The 17900-nt window shown below is 35.9% G+C and overlaps 1 protein-coding gene across 2 annotated transcripts; it reads right to left on the bottom strand.

Moving 5' to 3' along the window:
- Positions 1–3093: 3093 nt before the first annotated feature.
- Positions 3094–16906, bottom strand: LOC109160196 (protein transport protein Sec24-like At3g07100). 2 transcript variants are annotated; one of them, XM_019308420.1, is made up of 14 exons: positions 16588–16906; positions 14888–15839; positions 14651–14789; positions 13750–13940; positions 12877–12984; positions 12577–12780; positions 12120–12351; positions 11279–11428; positions 10987–11143; positions 10266–10393; positions 9841–10163; positions 9515–9703; positions 8473–8713; positions 3094–3719 (listed from the first exon to the last, which is right to left on the bottom strand). In XM_019308420.1, the coding sequence occupies exons 2-13, from the start codon at positions 15827–15829 to the stop codon at positions 8480–8482; spliced, it is 2997 nt and encodes a 998-aa protein (XP_019163965.1). In that variant the 5' UTR covers positions 15830–15839; positions 16588–16906; the 3' UTR covers positions 3094–3719; positions 8473–8479. The 2 variants fall into 2 exon arrangements, with proteins under 2 accessions (XP_019163965.1, XP_019163964.1); XM_019308419.1 differs by having other exon boundaries at positions 14888–15847; positions 16588–16873.
- Positions 16907–17900: the final 994 nt, after the last annotated feature.

Genomic DNA, 17900 nt, shown 5'->3' with positions numbered 1-17900 from the left:
AATTGCGACTACTAACACTAATAAAGTGCAACTATCAATATTATAGAGTGCAACTAAGCAAACTACAGAGTGCATTTGTTCACTACACTTATACATATAATGGGTGCCGTTTATGTTGTTGTTAGTTGTACTCTATAGTAATTTTTAATTGCTCTTTAAAGTTTGACTTATTTACATAAATGACACCACATTTATTCTTTCTCTCCTTTAAAGTCGTTACATCTTCTTAAACCGACGATTCTAAGTGGTTCATAGTTCTCTCCTACGGCGGTGATATTATTTGATCTAAATCATATATATATATATATATATATATATATATATATATATATATATATATATAGAGAGAGAGAGAGAGAGAGAGAGGGAGAGAGAGAGAGAGTTGAGTTCAAATGAGGACCACTATATTATAGAGGACTGTGCGAACTGGTGTAGTCGTGTGCCATTAGTCTGTATATCGTGTGTCTGGCCTAATGTAGTCGTGTGCCACAGTTTGTATGTCTTGTGCATAAATTTGTTAATTAATAAAGCCTGGGTTCAAAACCTGATGTTTACATGTATTCTTGTGTGCCATTGTGTATTAAATTGTGTGCATAATACTAATTTTTTGTGTGCCCGTAATCAGTCCGCATAGTCCTCTATATATTGTGGTCCTCATATGAAACATCGAATTTAGTAAAGTTATACAATTAGTCCAATTTTACCTATTTTTGCCTATTAACTTCATGTATCAGCAATTATATCGTGAACCATGGTTCAAAAATGGCGTCGTTTCTTTAAGTAAAGAAACGACAGCCATTACAGTTTAACAGAGCGCATATTTTTTGTGTGTTGATTACCAAATGAAACTACAATGTATCTAAACTGACACTATCTCACATATTATTTTTATATTATCAAATGAAACTGCAATTAAATTGAAATGAAACTGTAGTTGTGTTGAAATGAAACTGCAGTGTATACAAAATGAAACTGAATAACAATTTCACATATTTGAGTGTATATTATCCAGCGAAACTGTAGTTATATCAAATAATACTGTAGTTGTGTTGAAATGAAACTACAATGTATATAAAATGAAGCTGGCCAAACACCTTGTGCTCAGATGACATGTAGTGACCTCTACCATGTGGGAGGTCATGAGATCGAGCCTCAGTGGAGGCGTTATTGACTCTGTGTGCTTCATTAGGTTGAGAAAGTATGTTTGAACAAATACTACAATGTAATAGAGTCAGTAGCATTCAAAACAAATGAAACTGTAATTATATCGAAATAATAATGTAGTTGTGTTGTAATGAAACTATAGTGTATATAAAATGAAATTGAATAACAGTTTCACATATTTGAGTGTATAATATCGAATGAAACTGTAGTTATATCGAAATGAAACTGTAGTTGTGTTGAAATGAAATTACAGTGTATACAAAATGAAATTAAATAATTTATACAATCACTTTTTGCGGACGGAGCGAAACAGGTGCCGTTTCTTTTCATTAAAAGAAACAACACTGTTTTGATGCCTGGACCACAATGCATTGTGCACCGCGGTCCATGGTAAAATTTGCCCTTCATGTATATGCCACATTATTTGCCCAACTATATAGTGTGATGACATTTCAGTAACCATTCGAAATAAGTGATCATAAGTTCGAACCTCGGTGGTAGGAGCTTAAATTTTGTAGGCTAAAAATGTTTGAGAAAGTAAAAATAAATATATTAATATGCCCCATTTTTTTTTTTAATTTTGTTTTAGTATTACTGACTCTGTTACAATGTAGTATATGTTTCCTACTGAAGCACAAAGAATCAATACTGCCTCACTGAGACTCAAACCCGTGACCTCCTATTTGAAAGAGTTACTTAATGCCACTAAATCACTAGGTCATTGGCATATCATTTATTTTACTTATTTAGCATAAAATTAATATATTAATAATACTCCGGGGTATATTTTAAAACTTTGTTTTGTGTTCTTCCATTCTTTCTTCTTCCTATGAAAAGAAAAAGAAAAAAAAAATGCAGACTTATAGACAATCACTACCAACATTGTCGGTACAACCAAAATCGACTCTTCCTCTCCATCGTCTTCTTCTGAGAGAAAATTCATCACATCCTTTATTTCTAGAAGAAGGCAACAGAGACTCACCTCCTTCTAGATCTAGAAAGAGGCAAGTTGATGTCTTACCTCCTCCAAATCTAAAGGAAGTGAGTCATTGCCGCTGAGGGAGGCACGATGATACAAAGATTGATAAAAGATGACAGTAGTGCGAGGGTGTGGCGGTGGTGGCAGCTATAGAACCACTACTATTATTATAGTATTATTAGAACATCCATAATAGTAGAGATATTTTGTGATTTTTGAAGAGTTTTTGTAAATGTGATTAGGAAATAAAATAAGAGGAGAGAGAAAAAAGAAAAAAAAAATTAAAGCAAAACTTATTTAAAAATAAAAAATATATATATATATATAAAGAACTGCCAGGCACAGGCGCTACCGAGCACGTGCAGTGCACGGGCCCGTGTGGTTTCTGTTGTGCGCAACAGCAACCCGTGACCTTCATTTATTCCTCTTTCCTTGAGAAGAGAAATAACCCAAACCTTGTAAAAAGAGCTGCCTTTCTCTCTCTCCTGCCTCTCTGCCACAATCAATCCTAAAAAACTGTGAATAAACTCTTAATAATTTTCTAATATTGATGCTCTTACTAGAATTTGAATCTTACATATTCTCACCATGAAATTGCATTTCTTTTCCCTTTAAATTTCCTCATTAGATCAGAACCAAACTCCTGAAAGAGGTTATAATTCACATTGTGGCAGAAAAAATTTGTGTATGGATCAGATTAAAATTGTCACTCATGGGAATAAAGCGCAATCACAAAATATGGTGTTTACTTACATGAGAAATTCTTCATTTTAAAAAGAAATGAAAGTTTGAAAGAAAAAAAAAAAAAATTAAGTGTTTACTTACACATGAAGAAGACAGATAATGGAGAATAAAAAACTTGGGGAAATGAATATCTAAAATATTGAAAAACCAGAGATTTTGATGTATCAATCTGGCCTACTCAAGCATGAAAATTAAGAGATCAGCTATTGAAAACTGTCAAACCAAAATACAAACAGCAAGTACAAATTTAATTATGGCTTCCACATAAATAAAAATTAAAAAAGGATAATCCAAGATTCCCAGTATAAGAAATTGTACAAGACCTGAAATAAAAAGGCCCCAGTATTCCATTAAAAGGCATTGCTAATCTCCCGACAATAATAACATAAAACATCGCAATATTTATGCTGCTTGACCAAAATTGTTTCAAACCAACACAACAAAGAAAAGGAAAAAACATCTGCACCAGAATCCAGATCAAGTGAACCCACAGGTTCATTGTCCTCTCAATTTCATTTTTATCTTTTGTTCATTCTAATTCAAGGCATCAGATTGGCATCTTTCCTCTGCAATTCCTCGCATTCAGAATGTGAAGCTCGGTGTTTCACCGAAGAATCAAATGGTGTGCAAAAGCAAGGAAAGTAACTCCTCAACTAATAATAACAATTAAAAGGCAAGTGAACCAGAATGGCAGGGTCAACAAACACAAGCAATTCCTTATTTTCTGTTCTCACCAAATTCATCTGTAACAACTCTTGGGCATCATTGGATACAAGACCTGACATCCGGCTGCAAATCAAAGGGATGGGTAAAGCTGGACCAAGCAAAAACCCTGATAAATTGAAAAATATGCCAAAGCTCAGCAATCATTAGTGGACAAATCACAGAATCACAATGCTTTAATCATCCAATAACGTGCTAACAAATGAACCAAGCAACAAGTACAAGTGATCTTGGGTGTAGGATTCAACACACGGTACCAACTCAAGAATACCAGCCAGTTGCAATAAGAAATTACAAAGACCTCTTTCGTAGTCACTATTAATTTCCTCAAAGAACAAGAAAAGTAATTCAAACTATAGACTGCAGTAACTCAGCTTTTTGTCCTTTTTCTTTTTTGTTTGTTAGCAATCTTAAAATATAGTGGGGAAAAAGGCATATGTGCCCTGGCCCCAAAAAAGAAAGATGCTACATTGAGTGTAGCAACTAAATTTAGAAGGTATCAAAAATTAAAAATAAAATAAAATAAAAAATTATAGTTCAATACATGTATGTAAAGTAGGAACTTAGTATGAAAAGTCAAATTTACTTAAAAACACCACGATACAGCGATACACATCATCACCATATCATGCACAAATGTTGTCCATGATAAAGTAATACTGTTGGAAAAATGATGATAGATAGAAGATATTGGAAATATTCAAAAATGCCTTGAGCAGCCCACCTTTGCAGCTTTGTTTACTCTAGTAATTAAAGCATTGGGGAGAGGAGTAGTTTCCTTCTTTATTTATTATGTCTCTTCCCAATAATCTTGTATGCTTATATATTGATCTGTAATATGAAATTAGGAATATGAATAAGAAACCTTTTTAGCCTTTTAACATGGTATCAGAGCCTCTTTTTTGGGGCCTGAGATTTCATTCAAATACCTACAGCAGAGTTCATCATCCCTTTTCATATTTCCTAAATACTAGAAGCTCACTTCACGAAACTGGTGCAATAGGCTGTCAAAAGAAGCACCGGCGACCTTGTCCGTCCTTTCCGGCCACCACGAACCTCCCCACGCGCCATCGTGACGAACCAGCTCCGACGCCACTCGCCGGCGCATGAGCTATTTTCCAACGACTTTTTCTGGCCAAATTTTCCAGATGAGTCCATCTCTCGTCTGCAATCCTGCGGTGATTTTTTCATATATTTCTGAAAGCTATGACAGAACATGAAATTTTAATAGTGCACTGAAAGTTGCCAGGACCACCATTTCTCATACTGCTCTTGCATTAAAATCTGACTAAGTTTGGATTCTGGATTCTAGAGCCACTAATTACATTTCTGGTAACCTCTCTTTTTTCTCTAATATTGAGTTCTCTCATACTCTCTTCCCGCAGTCATATTTGGTGATGGATCAGAAGGAAAGGCTATAGGAATTGGAAAAGTCGCCATTCATTTTTTATCTTTATCTAATGTCCTTTACATTCTTGGTTGCCATTTCAGTTTGATTTCAATTAATCAACTTACTCACTCTCTTAATTGCCCTGTCACCTTTTCTTCTGTGGTTATTCAGGACCGTCAAACAAAAGGGACAATTAGTGCAGGATATGAATCACGAGGTCTCTACCATCTTTCATGTTCCACCAATACCAAAACAGCTTGCACTGCTATTGCTTCACCCCTTCTCAACCATTGTTGCTTAGGACATCTTGACCTCAATAAATTAAAACAACTTGTTCTTGGTTTGTCAAATTTAAAAGCCATAGAGTGTGAATCGTGTCAACTTGGGAAACACTCGAGAGCCTCATATCCTAGTAGCTTGAATAGCAGGGCCGATACCACATTTTCTTTAGTTCACTCTGATGTTTGGGAACCATGTCGAGTTTCATCCATTTTGGGTTTCTCATATTTTGTTGTTTTCATTGATGATTTCTCTCGGTGCACTTGGGTCTTTTTAATGAAGAACTGTTTTGAATTATTTGATGTGTTTCAAAAATTCTACAAAGAAATTTTGAATCAATTTGGGGTATCTCTCAAAAATCTTACGCAGTGATAATGCAAGAGAGTATTTTTCTGACCCTTTCACTTCTTTCTTTTCCTCACATGGAATACTTCATGAATTTTCATGTGCTAGAACTACTCAGCAAAATGGAGTTGCTGAACCCGTACTTTGCTTATTCATAACAAGGTTCCTATGAAATGTTGGGGGCATGCTATACTTCACTCTTGCTATCTCATAAATCGAATGCCTTCTTCTGTTTTGCAAGGAAAAATTCCTCTTCATATCTTGCGCCCACAGGAACCTCTCCATAAGTTCCCGTTGCGAATCTTTGGATGTACTTGCTTTGTTTATGATACTTGGCGTGATAAACGTGATGCCAAGGCAACAAAGTGTATTTTCATTGGATATTCTCGCCTATAAAAAGGCTTTAGGTGTTACTGTCCTAAAACACACCGTTTTTGTAACTCTTTCGATGTTACCTTTTTTGAAACAACACCCTTTTTCTCTTCGACCTCCGTTGAGTCTGATTTCCTAGAGGAACCTATTGAAATCACAAAAATTCTCCATGTGCCTACTTTTTCAGAACCTATATCTCCCGTTCCTGAAAGGACCATACCTATTCCTAAAAGAACTATACCAACTCCAACCATCCAAGAGGAAGAACATATTCCACCATTGTTGTACACCTACGAACGACGCAATCATCAAGATTCTCAAAAGGGTAGACACCCAATTGAGTCATGTCATATATCATTGTTACCCACTGATACAGTCCAAAACACCACAACAGACTCTCACATTGCCAGTCGAGTAGGTAAAAGATCCACTCAAAATCCTCACCCTATCTATAATTTCCTTACACAAAAGCGTTATCTCCATCATATTGTGTCTTCATTACTAGTTTGTCAACTGTTTTTGTTCCAAATAATGTCAAGGAGGCATTAACTCATCCAGGGTGGACTCAAGCAATGGTTGATGAAATGGAAGCACTCTATTCTTCCGGGACTAGGGAGTTAGTCATTTTACCTCTTGGTAAAACTATGTTTGGTTGTAAATGGGAGTATAACGTGAAAGGTTGGTCCAAATAGACAAGTTGATAGACTTAAAACTCGACTTGTTGCTAAAGGATACACATAGGTTTTTGGCATCGACTACACGGACACCTTCTCACCGATAACCAAGATCACCTCTATCTGCCTCTTACTCTCAATGGCAGCCAATTGCCATTGGCCACTGAATCAGTTGGATATAAAATATGCTATCTTACATGGTGATTTGAATGAGGAAGTATTTATAGAGCAACCCCCTAGATTTGTGGCTAAGACGGGAGCTAATCTTGTTTGTCGTCTCAAACACTCTCTCTATGGGTTGAAGCAATCTCCACGTGTCTGGTTTGGGAGATTTAGTGATATGGTCCAACAATTTGGCATGATTCAAAGCAAGGCCGACCACTCTATCTTTTATAAACGTCTCTACTTGGAAAAAGCATATATCTTGTGGTTTATGTTGATGATATTGTCAGGGGATAATAGTGAAGGAATAAATCAGCTTAAGAAGCATTTGTTTCAACATTTTGAGACAAAAGATCTTGGAAAATTGAAGTATTTTCTTGGTATTGAAATTGCTCAATCCAAACAAGGTATCTATGTGTCTCAACGAAATTATGTTTTGGATATTCTTGAAGAAACAGGTATGACAAATTGCAAACCAATTGACACACCCATGAATCCAAATGTCAAACTTCTTCCAAGACAAGGGGAGCTCCTATCCAATCCAAGTACCGGAGATTAGTTGGCAAGCTAGTGCACTTGACTATCACTCGACTAGATATCTCCTTAAATCCTTTGCTGTAAGTGTAGTTAGCCAATTTTTTTTGCAAGAGCCATGTCAAAGTCATTGGGATGCAGCCATCAGAATATTGAGATATGTGAAAAGGTCTCCAGGTATAGGATTGCACTATAAGGATCATAGACATACAGAAATTGTTGGTTATACAGATGCAGATTGGACTGGATGCCCTTGAGATAGGAGATCACCATCAGGATATTGTATTCTATTTGGAGGTAATCCTATTTCTTGGAAAAGCAAGAAACAAGATATGGTTGCACGCTCAAGCGCAGAAGTAGAATACCGACCAATGGCACTTGGAATATGTGAGCTAATTTAGGTTAAACAATTTCTTACAGAACTCAATTTCTATAAGCCCGGTCCTATGAAATTAAATTGTGATAATCAAGCAGCTTTGCACATTGCATACAATCCTGTCTACCATGAATGGACCAAACACATTGAGGTTGATTGCCACTTTATACAAGAGAGGGTCACATCCAGAGACATCGTTACCACATTTGTTGGGTCAAATGATCAACTTGCTGATGTTCTCACCAAATCTCTTCGTGGACCTAAGACTGAATACATTTGTAGCAAGCTCTAGGAGCTTTTGATTTATACGCTCCAGCTTGAGGAGGAGTGTTAGAAATATTAGAAAATGTCTTGAGCAGCCCACCTTTACAGCTTTGTTTACTCTAGTAATTAAAGCCTTGGGGAGAAGAGTAGCTTCCTTTATTTATTATGTCTCTTCCAAATACTCTTGTATGCCTATATATTGATCTGTAATCTGAAGTTAGGAGTATGAATAAGAAACCTTTCTAGCCTTTTAACAGAAGAGAAGACAATCATAATTCAAAAGACACTCTGACCCCTTTCCCTACCCAAAATTATAATCAACAAAGACGAACATAAAATCAAAAACATGTGATTCATTGTAAATTTTGATAAAAGAATAAACAAATAGCTCATTTTAAGGAGATACACAAATTGCCAGCAAGTTAATTCACATCATTGACTCTAACAAATTTTATCAGGCCATTACCTGTATGTTACGCATTTTGCTGGATTTGCCGGTGTAATTGCACAATCCAATCCATATAACCATTTGTACCACCAACCTGGTCCTCAACTAGATTTCTTAGAAGGAAGAATCCTTCTCTCGGCTGTTCACCTTGCCTCACAAGGTGACATAATTGATAATACGATGGGTCACTTTGTCTAAACTTTCTAAGCAAGCCCATCAATTTTCTTGACACTTCATTATCTTGCTCATGCAGGCAAACCTGATTCTCAAGGAGACAAAGAATAGCCACATCAGAGGAACTTTTACAAAATTAAGTGCAAAATAAAGCTAAGGTAGCATGTCAACTTTGGCAGAGCTATTTTCTCTTTTTTCTTTTTTTATTTGTTGCGGGGTAGAACACAAGGCAAGGGGGAATAAAATAAAATCCATGATATGGAGCCAGTCAAATAAAACAGAAAATGTTTAAAGATTATAAAGTTGTGTGGTTGTTGGTACCAAAATGTTTAAAAATATGGAATTATCTTCCTTCGTAGGAAGTAGAACGGAAGATTATCTAGAGAAAAATCTAGATTAAAGACAGACAAACCAAATCAGCATTTTCCATTCCTCTATTTATGTTCCACCAATGGAATGAAATTCCATCCTCATAATGGAGGGAAATGAAATTTAAATTTTCCATTTTTCCCAATTTCCATTCCCCCAGAAAATTACACACTACTTTATCACACATGCATATAAGAGCTTTCCACAAAAAAAAAAAAAAAAACCTTTTTAACTCAAAGATCATTATCATTCACAATTAAGCTAGCTATTTACAAAAAGGCAGTGGCAGTCAAAATAAATAGACCACTGTTTGATGCCATTATGAATATGTATCTCAATAATTGGGGAGGTTTGAGTACAAACAATGGATTCCTATTTGACATGTAGAAGTTCATTATTCATGCAATTGATTTTTCAAATTTTCAGGAAGCTAAAACATGACAGTGAATTATGAATAGCAAGCCTTGTAGAGTTCAGATCTAAAAGCATAAACAACCTAGTCCATGGTGTATCCTACCTTTGAGAAGTCTGCAGCAAATTCATCACCCAATAAACTCTTGATGACATCTGTTGAAAGCATTTTACCAAACCATATAACAAACCGAAAACCATCATCATAGATATAGAGACCTCTGACATCTAAGCTATCTACAGTAAGCGGCAGCCTTTTCAACATGTTCTCGGACTCCCCAGTCAAGGGGGATGTCTGAAAATCAGAGAGGAATTTATTAAGAAATCCAGAAATAGAGGGAAAGTAACTTTCTCATAGTGAACTGAGATACAAATAATAAGTTCTTCAATTTAATCAGCATCTATTAATAAGGGAAAAAGAAAGAAACTTACTTTCAAAAGATATTCATCTACACGAATCAGGTTAGGATACAAAAGTTTCAACAGTTTTGCAACTGGCAATGCCATCATAGTATATCCAGAGGCACAGCGTTCATCAAGCTGTGCATCAGAATAACCACCACGTAGGGGTGTTGACTTGGACAAAGCTAATCCATACAAGGGCAATAGTTTCAGTGACTCTGGGTATATCATCCTTCCCCCCAGGCGATGTTGTACAGCATACAAATTTCGATATTCTCTGAGGGCTTTAACAATTCTCAGTTGAATAGAACTCCGAGCCTCTTCCAATTTAGTGGAGAGAGTTTTCTCAATTGCTGCACATAAAAATCATTTTTGAGAGGTCAAGAACCACTTTAACCTACATTAAAAATCAAAGAGGAACGGAATGCAATGAAAGAAAAGTGATTTTTTTATACCTAGCCTAGAGAACAAAGATACAATTGCACCAGCATCAGCAAGGCGATACATTTCTCCTAATTCTGCAACCACAGGTGCTGCTGCTGTGTGTACCCTAATACGTCTTTCTCCAGAAGAAGATGTGTACCTTCATACTATCAAGGAACCCTAAATTTCCCAAAGATAAGAGGAAAAGCTATATACCTATGTATTCAATATCAAGTAGAAATTTCATCTCCATACCAAAATTTCATTCATTCTCTAGAACATAACTACACTAGGTTGCATCCCTGTTGGATGCATTATACACCCTCCTAACTTATGACACTGCTATTTTCAGGATTTAGCAAAATGTTTGACCAAATTCGACCAGTTGGTGATGTTTTTATACTAACTTCAGTATTCTTCCCTTCATAAATCAACTTTATACACACATTCCCACAAAATAAAATGAGCTTCTATTTATATTTATATTTAAATTTTGATCATGTTGTAAACTGTCGAACACATAAGAACTGTACCTATTCGAACTGTCATGTAAATTGGATAGGGAGGAACAAGTATTAACTTATAATCTATTATCTTAAAAGGAAGCACTCTTAAGTTACACCAATGAAAACACCCTTTTTTCTCCTAATAAAACACCAAATAGACTTAAGCCTGTACTTGCATATTAATGGGGTAGAGGTTTCATGTTCAAGCACTGAACCAAGAGAGAGATTTCTATCATTGGAAGGATACAACAGAGCAACTTGGAAGTACACGGTCTGGGTTGTTAGAAGTGTTTCTTCAAGTGATAACTGCATTGCATAAGCTTTGTCACAGTCAACAGCTGGAAGTGCTATTAGATCAGTGGATCTTAGCATAAAATTCCCATGATAAGTAGTGAAACGAACACCTATAAGCACAAAATGGAAAAAATGAATTAGTTTCAAATTGAAAATAAATAAATAAAATTGATTAATCTACAAAATTTCCTTTTGATTCATCACAAAAGGAGCTTGCAGGTTAATGAAGTACAAAAATGACTTGCCTTTTCCGCATCTTATTCGCATGACAGCCTCCCAGGCAGTCTCTCTGGTTAGATCTCTTGCCAACTCCTGGCTCAATTTATCTTTATGAATAGTAGCTTGGAAACTTGGATAGTGATACACCTGGCCACCAGTATACTTTGCCAGAGTCCCTATACGAAGATGGAATAACATCTCATGAAGAGCACATACCATGTAAACACATAGGTCAAACATTGAAAATAGACAATTTTCATTGTAGTTGATCAAGTTTGTAATATCGCAAAAAGGCAGGTAAGACTAAAAAACCTACTTAGGTATATCAATGCAAATTATAATGTAGTCAAATACTTCTGTTAGTACTGTACCTAAACCACAATGACACTGATAAATTTTGGCATGCTGAGCTACACTTATGAAAGACATAACTATATAAAGGATAGGTTCATACATCACACAGATGGCCTAATGGTTGATGCATGCATATTTACCACTACCGAAACCCAACATTCAAGGACATAACTATGTCAAGTTAAATTAATAAATGTGCCACTATTAACTATAAATATCTAATAAAAATTTGCAAGAGAACATTAAGGAAAGATGAAATCACTAGATAATAATAAAACCCTCAGCAACCTTGGCATGAAAAAGAATGCAATTACTTTTAATGGATGATATAATTCTTTTGATAAGTAAATGGAATGATATCATTCTTGATCACCCAGATATAAAATCAATTATCAATTAAGTAGAAAAGGAAATAAAAATGGGGGAGCAAAAACTTGGATCTAACCAAAGATGTATTCGTATCAAGCATAAATTTTCATACTTCAAGCATTCATTGGAAAGAAAGTTCATTACCTAAGGTTGCTACATCTGTATACTTGTCACTAAATGTATATACATTGACAGCTATCTGATACTTGGTGAAATCAGCAGCCATCTGCTTATAGAAAGGATCTTCTGGTGTTCTTGTTGTATGTTCTTTATCAGTTCCATATATACGTGGATCATCACCTCTCAGCCTCAAACGACCAACACCCAGTGAAGGCAGTGTGCTCTGAAAGATCAACAACTTACCACCAAGTTGATTCTGGCAGTAGGTAGACCACACTTAGTATTGAACCATTTGAAAGGAAGCAAGAAAATGTTATTGGATATCAAAATCTTATTCAACTACGCACCCCCAGCACCCCCCCCCCCCCCCCCCCAAAAAAAAAAAAAAAAAAAAAGAGAGTAGAAGATTCATTTTAACTAACAGATCAAAAATGAAAGGCCAAATAATGCAGTGCACCCTAGTAGACAAAGGTTTACGCACCATAACCATGAATACAGCTTTTAGAGCAGGACCAAAAGCAGATTCCACATTCACATTATCCTGAAACATAGAAGGCAAGCTATCTAGAAATGCATCTATGACAGCCCTAGATTCTGACAAGTTGACAAGCAAGTCATCTGGCAATGGGACAAAAGTATCTTCAAGATCTGATACAACCATCATCTGAGGCTGCGTCAAGGAAGACTGGCAAAAACAGAAATTTAATTAATTAATTAGTGAATGGAACATCAAGGATATTGAAAGCATGTCATAGAATAACTTGATACACAAATCACTTGCCTTCATATTGTAAAAATGAATGGTACTGTCATAAGTAATAAAGCCAATCTGTGTTCTAGGAAATCCAGGCAAACTATCCAAACACTTCTTGATGGTTTGTGCTATAACCTGTAACACATATTTATAATTAAAATATACTTGCCATAATTAAAAAAGAAGGATCTGGCAATTGGAACCACATATACTCATACATAACAATCCAACTATTTTTTTTTTGGTAAAGAACAATCCAACTATGAATGCATGTATCATATCATACAGAAATGGAAGGCCCACCTCAATAATAGATGGGATCTTATAGAAACTCATAAGCAATGGGGATATTTTTGTCAATTTGACTACAAGCCCAAATACACAGAAGGTACCCTTTTGGTCAGTCATTAAATCAATAATAATATATATAATTTGTAGGATTATTGTCAGTCTAATAGTCTCACCAACATGTAGCAAAACGAAACTGAAATTTTTTGCCTCAAATTAGTCAATGTTACAAATTATTTAGGAAGGAATTCAATGACATAACATTCGTTTGGCCCAGCTTGAAGTTCTTGACAAAGAGGCCTTTTTCATAAAGCCAAATTTGGAGCTTTATGAGAAAGAGAGGATTTTCCTTCTCATCTACCCTTTTAAAGACATTTTTTCTCTCTTTGTAATTGGCCCAGCCTCTACCTTTTTGGAATAGCCCCAAACAAACTAGGGCAAAATAAGCATATGGTGGGAAACTTCTACTGCCAAGGTTGCAACACAAACTGAAGGGGGGAAAAGGGATAATAAATTACACATGGAAGTCAGTGAAGAATATATGTATCCAAGAAAGAATAGAGGCATAATGAAAAGTTCAAAATCTAGAAATTTTAGAATAGAAGTCCCCACCTCAAGCATTCCACTTTTTATGGCAGATATTGATACATCGATGAGAAAGAAATATGTTGGTGGCATTGGAGGCCGGACCATGTATTCAGCTGGAGCAATAAACTCCACACTACCCTTGGTAAGCTCAGGCCGCTGATTTATATCAATTCTTCTACCAGTGGCATCTAAATGGGCAAAATAATCACCATGAACTGCACATAAAAGGTTTAATTAGATGAGCCAGTGCATTTTTAAAAAATAAACACAAGGCAATTTACAACTAGTATACAGGAACATGTATACATAAGTAGACAAACAACAGTCAGCACCATTGAAATTGCTAGTGCAACAAATTCAAAATGATTGCACTAATTCATGCATTGCAAGGGCAATTTAGCCGATTAACTATTTGACAGTTTATAATTTCCTTTATTTGTAGTGCAAATCTAAGCAAAGTCCAGACAGTAACATCAATTCATTTAGTGGTTACATCCATCATGGATAGGGTATTTTGAATTTTAAAGCACGTGGACCACAGGAAAGTAATATGGTTAACAAGACATTAATGGCCATAAAAGAAGATGCCAAGTACTAGCATGAAAATAACTAATCTATCATAAGTCATAATGTCAAGAAGCAAAACAATGATCCAATAATCTCAGGCTCTCAGCTGCTAGATCAATGAGAGCACTACAAAATGCCAAAGAAAGCCTTGCTTAAGATAAATAATATGCTAAAGTCAACTATGCCTGTAATTCATCAGAAATATGTCTTCAGGTCAGAAGAAGGATTTACATTAGAGTCTACAACATTGAAAGGGAAATCTCAGAAAAGGTTCAAATGATTCAAGATCTATAGAGAAAACAGCTACTATTCACTGAGTAAATGACATATCTAATGACTATAATAGAGAAACATTTACCATCATTGAGCGATTGACAGATGTTGCATCTCCATTTTCTTCCACTATCGGTGAATGTCACATACGGGTTTACATAAGTCCGACACCTTCTGCAACGTATAATACCAGTTGTAGCAAAATTGATTATTGGAACTTCTTCCTGGACAATTAACATTTTTCATATGGCAGGTGAGCTATACACATTCCAAACACTCAGAATATGAAGAATCTGCAAATGTCGATGAAATGAATACAAACCCCATCAGAAGCCTCAGCAAGAGGGCAAACAACTGCACCAAGGGTTAAGTGCCACCTAGAAGCCAAGGACTGAGAATTTGGTATGCCACTAGTTGTCAACCGTAGATACTGAGAACTACAGTTCATGGGAAATAGTTCTGACAAAAGGTTTTGTGTATCACTTTCAAATGGCCTTGGTAATACTTTGGAATCAAGTCCTGTATCATATGATCCTGGAACAGAGCCAATAGAAAGTGATTTGAAATCCTCTGCTAAACCCTGCACATTAGGTATAGGAGGTGCAGATCCTGGATGCTGCATCTGTGATGGCAGTGCATACCCTCCTTGTTGAGAATAAAAGGGACCAGGTGGTGCTGGCATGGATGGAACATGACCTCCTTGTTGAGGAGGAAAGCCTACAGCTTGCCCAAGTGGAGGTTGTGTCATTGCACTAGGTTGTTGGCTGGAATACCCTGATAATCCTTGCTGAAAAGTTGGTCTAGAAGGTGGATACGATGACACTGTTGGCTGTGACGGCTGCTGCAAATTTGATCTAGGAGCAACAAGTCGTGGATCAACAGCTGATTGTTGAGCGGCAGTACTTGGCTGTGAAGTACTCATGCTATGGGCAGGAGATCCCATAGGGAATGATTGAGGCTGTTGCTGGAGGGGAACTGGATGTGACAAACCAGGGGCTGAAACAGGCCTAACTGATGGTGGAAAAGTTGGCTGTCCTCCAAATGAATTTTGTGGAGGTGGCACTTGGGCCATTGGAAAACGTTGGAAAGGGGCTGCAGTTGATGGGGCATATGATGTAGACATTGGAGGTGGCCTGGCTGCATCACTAGCCATACCTGGTGCCATAGGTCTAAAACCAGAGGGTGTTGTACTTGGTGGCGCAGCAAAGGGTGTGGAAGCTGGTCTTATAGGAAAATTTGGCTGATTAGGATTTTCAGTCCCCATTGATGATGGACTATGTTCCTGTCAATTTACCAGCCAGAAGCAACACAAGCATATTAGCATTATAATGACATTGGATACATTATAAAGTAACTACTGAATTCTAAACTGCAAATCCTAACAAGATCACTAGAAAGCAGCACTCTTGAATTAGCAACATAATCTCATGGATCTTTGAACATAACCCATCACCTGCCTAATGCATACAACACACTTACACATGCATACATTAATACATAGCACATTCACCCACAGTTTGACCTCACCATCCTTAATAGACATGAAAACAATAATTCAAATTGAAGAGAGATTTATGTATTCAATGAAAAAAAAAACAGAACCAAGACCTTAATCTATAAAACTCCACCTGCTGCTAAATTCTAAAGTCACAAACTCAAATATAAAGTTCTACAAGACTACAACACCATAATTTTAAGTCAAAGCCAACCTTGAACATTCCCAAACCTACATGCCAGGAAACATAAAATCATACCAATGCCAAGTTTGTAAAAACCACTGACACTATAGTATAGCATATTCCATAATTGAATTAACCACCCAATCAACAGCTATTTGGTGGGGGGTTGGGGGAGGGGGGAATTGCATTTTTCCCGTTAAAAATTCAATTTTGATCAATCTCGAATTCTTAATAAAGAAGAGATCAAATCAATATAAGAGAGTGTAAAATCAAGAGTCAACAGTAATCTATAATCTGAATCAATTTATGTATAAAGCAATTACGAATTCACAATCCAACTCACGAGAATCTAAGAGGTGCTATAATCTGAAGGAAATGACTCCCCGGGATTCCGAAATTCGATAGCTAGCAGCCTTCTGGAAGTCTAGATGTCCAGTTGAAAGTTCAGGATTCGCGGGAGTTGACGAATAGAGAAATATCTGAGTTATGTTTTGAGTGAAAAATCATTTGATACAGGCATTAGAACGGAGATCCGCGGATCCACAGAGAGATCAGGGAAGGATTACAATTAAGAGATTGCTTTACACCAACACCTGGGGTTTTGTTTTTTTGTTTTTTTTTTTTTTTTTTTTTTTACTTCACAAAGACGATCTGCCTCTTCTACTTTTCTGTTTTAATTTATCGTCCATTTTCTACAAACAAAAAAAAAATAAACAAAAAAAAAAAAAAAAGATTTTAGGTCCAGTATAACTTGCTATATAATATAGAGTTAATAACCAAAATGGTCCCTCGACTATGCCATAATTATCAATTTGATCCTCAACTACCATTCTTACCTAATTAAATCCTCAACTATGTAACTTTTACTCAATTAAGTCCTCAACTATACAATTCTTACCCAATTTAGTCCTCAACTATACAATTCTTACACAATTTAGTCCTCTGTATTAATTTCACTGTTTGTTGACTGTCAAAAGTCGGGATAAAATTATAATTTTACAAGATTTCTCCTTCCTCTCCATTTAGCAGCGCCAAACCATGCAGCAATACACTCCGATCAGATTCGATCGTCAAAAAATAGTTGGAAATCAAATTCATGGGTTATCCGATGCATAACCACTACATCGATACTGACAGGTTTAGAACCCAACCGGAGCTTATTGCTACATGGTTTGGCACTGCTAAATGAGGAGGAAGGAGAAAACTTGTAAAATTACAACTTTATTTCCACTTTTGACAGTCAACAAACAATCAAATTGACAAAGGACTAAATTGGGTAAAAATTGTATAGTTAAGGACTTAATTGGGTAAGAATGATAATCGAGGACCAAATTGATAATTACGGCATAGTCGAGGGACTATTTTGGGTATTAACTCTATAATATACTAATAACTCGTATGATACACGTGCGATACACGAACTAAATATTATTAATATTATTGTTAAATTGAATTGATAAATTGAGATGGTAATAAATATTGTTGTTATTAAATTAAATTTTATATGAAAGAAGAATCTTAATTTTATATACATTTTAGAAGATAATTAATAAAAATTGGACATGTAAATGCAAGATAATTAATAGGCAATTGCCGTGTTTGTTAAAAGTGATATGCAAAGTATTATAAAATTACAAATTATTAAAATTTCATGGT

The sequence above is a fragment of the Ipomoea nil genome, unplaced genomic scaffold (genome assembly GCF_001879475.1).
Source record: "Ipomoea nil cultivar Tokyo-kokei standard unplaced genomic scaffold, Asagao_1.1 scaffold2845, whole genome shotgun sequence".
Lineage (NCBI taxonomy): Eukaryota > Viridiplantae > Streptophyta > Magnoliopsida > Solanales > Convolvulaceae > Ipomoea > Ipomoea nil.
Note: the sequence above shows the minus strand (reverse complement) of the source record. Positions and strands in the feature narration are given on the sequence as shown.

What these genes read in the sequence shown, in the direction of transcription:
- LOC109160196 (XM_019308420.1), bottom strand. Translation starts at nt 15,829, where the DNA reads ATGGGGACTGAAAATCCTAATCAGCCAAATTTTCCTATAAGACCAGCT. An exon ending in TTGCTGAGGCTTCTGATGGG is followed by an intron (nt 14,790 to 14,887) that starts GTTTGTATTCAT and finishes TTAATTGTCCAG; the next exon opens with GAAGAAGTTCCAATAATCAA. An exon ending in ATCTTTGTTCTCTAGGCTAG is followed by an intron (nt 10,164 to 10,265) that starts GTATAAAAAAAT and finishes TTTTATGTGCAG; the next exon opens with CAATTGAGAAAACTCTCTCC.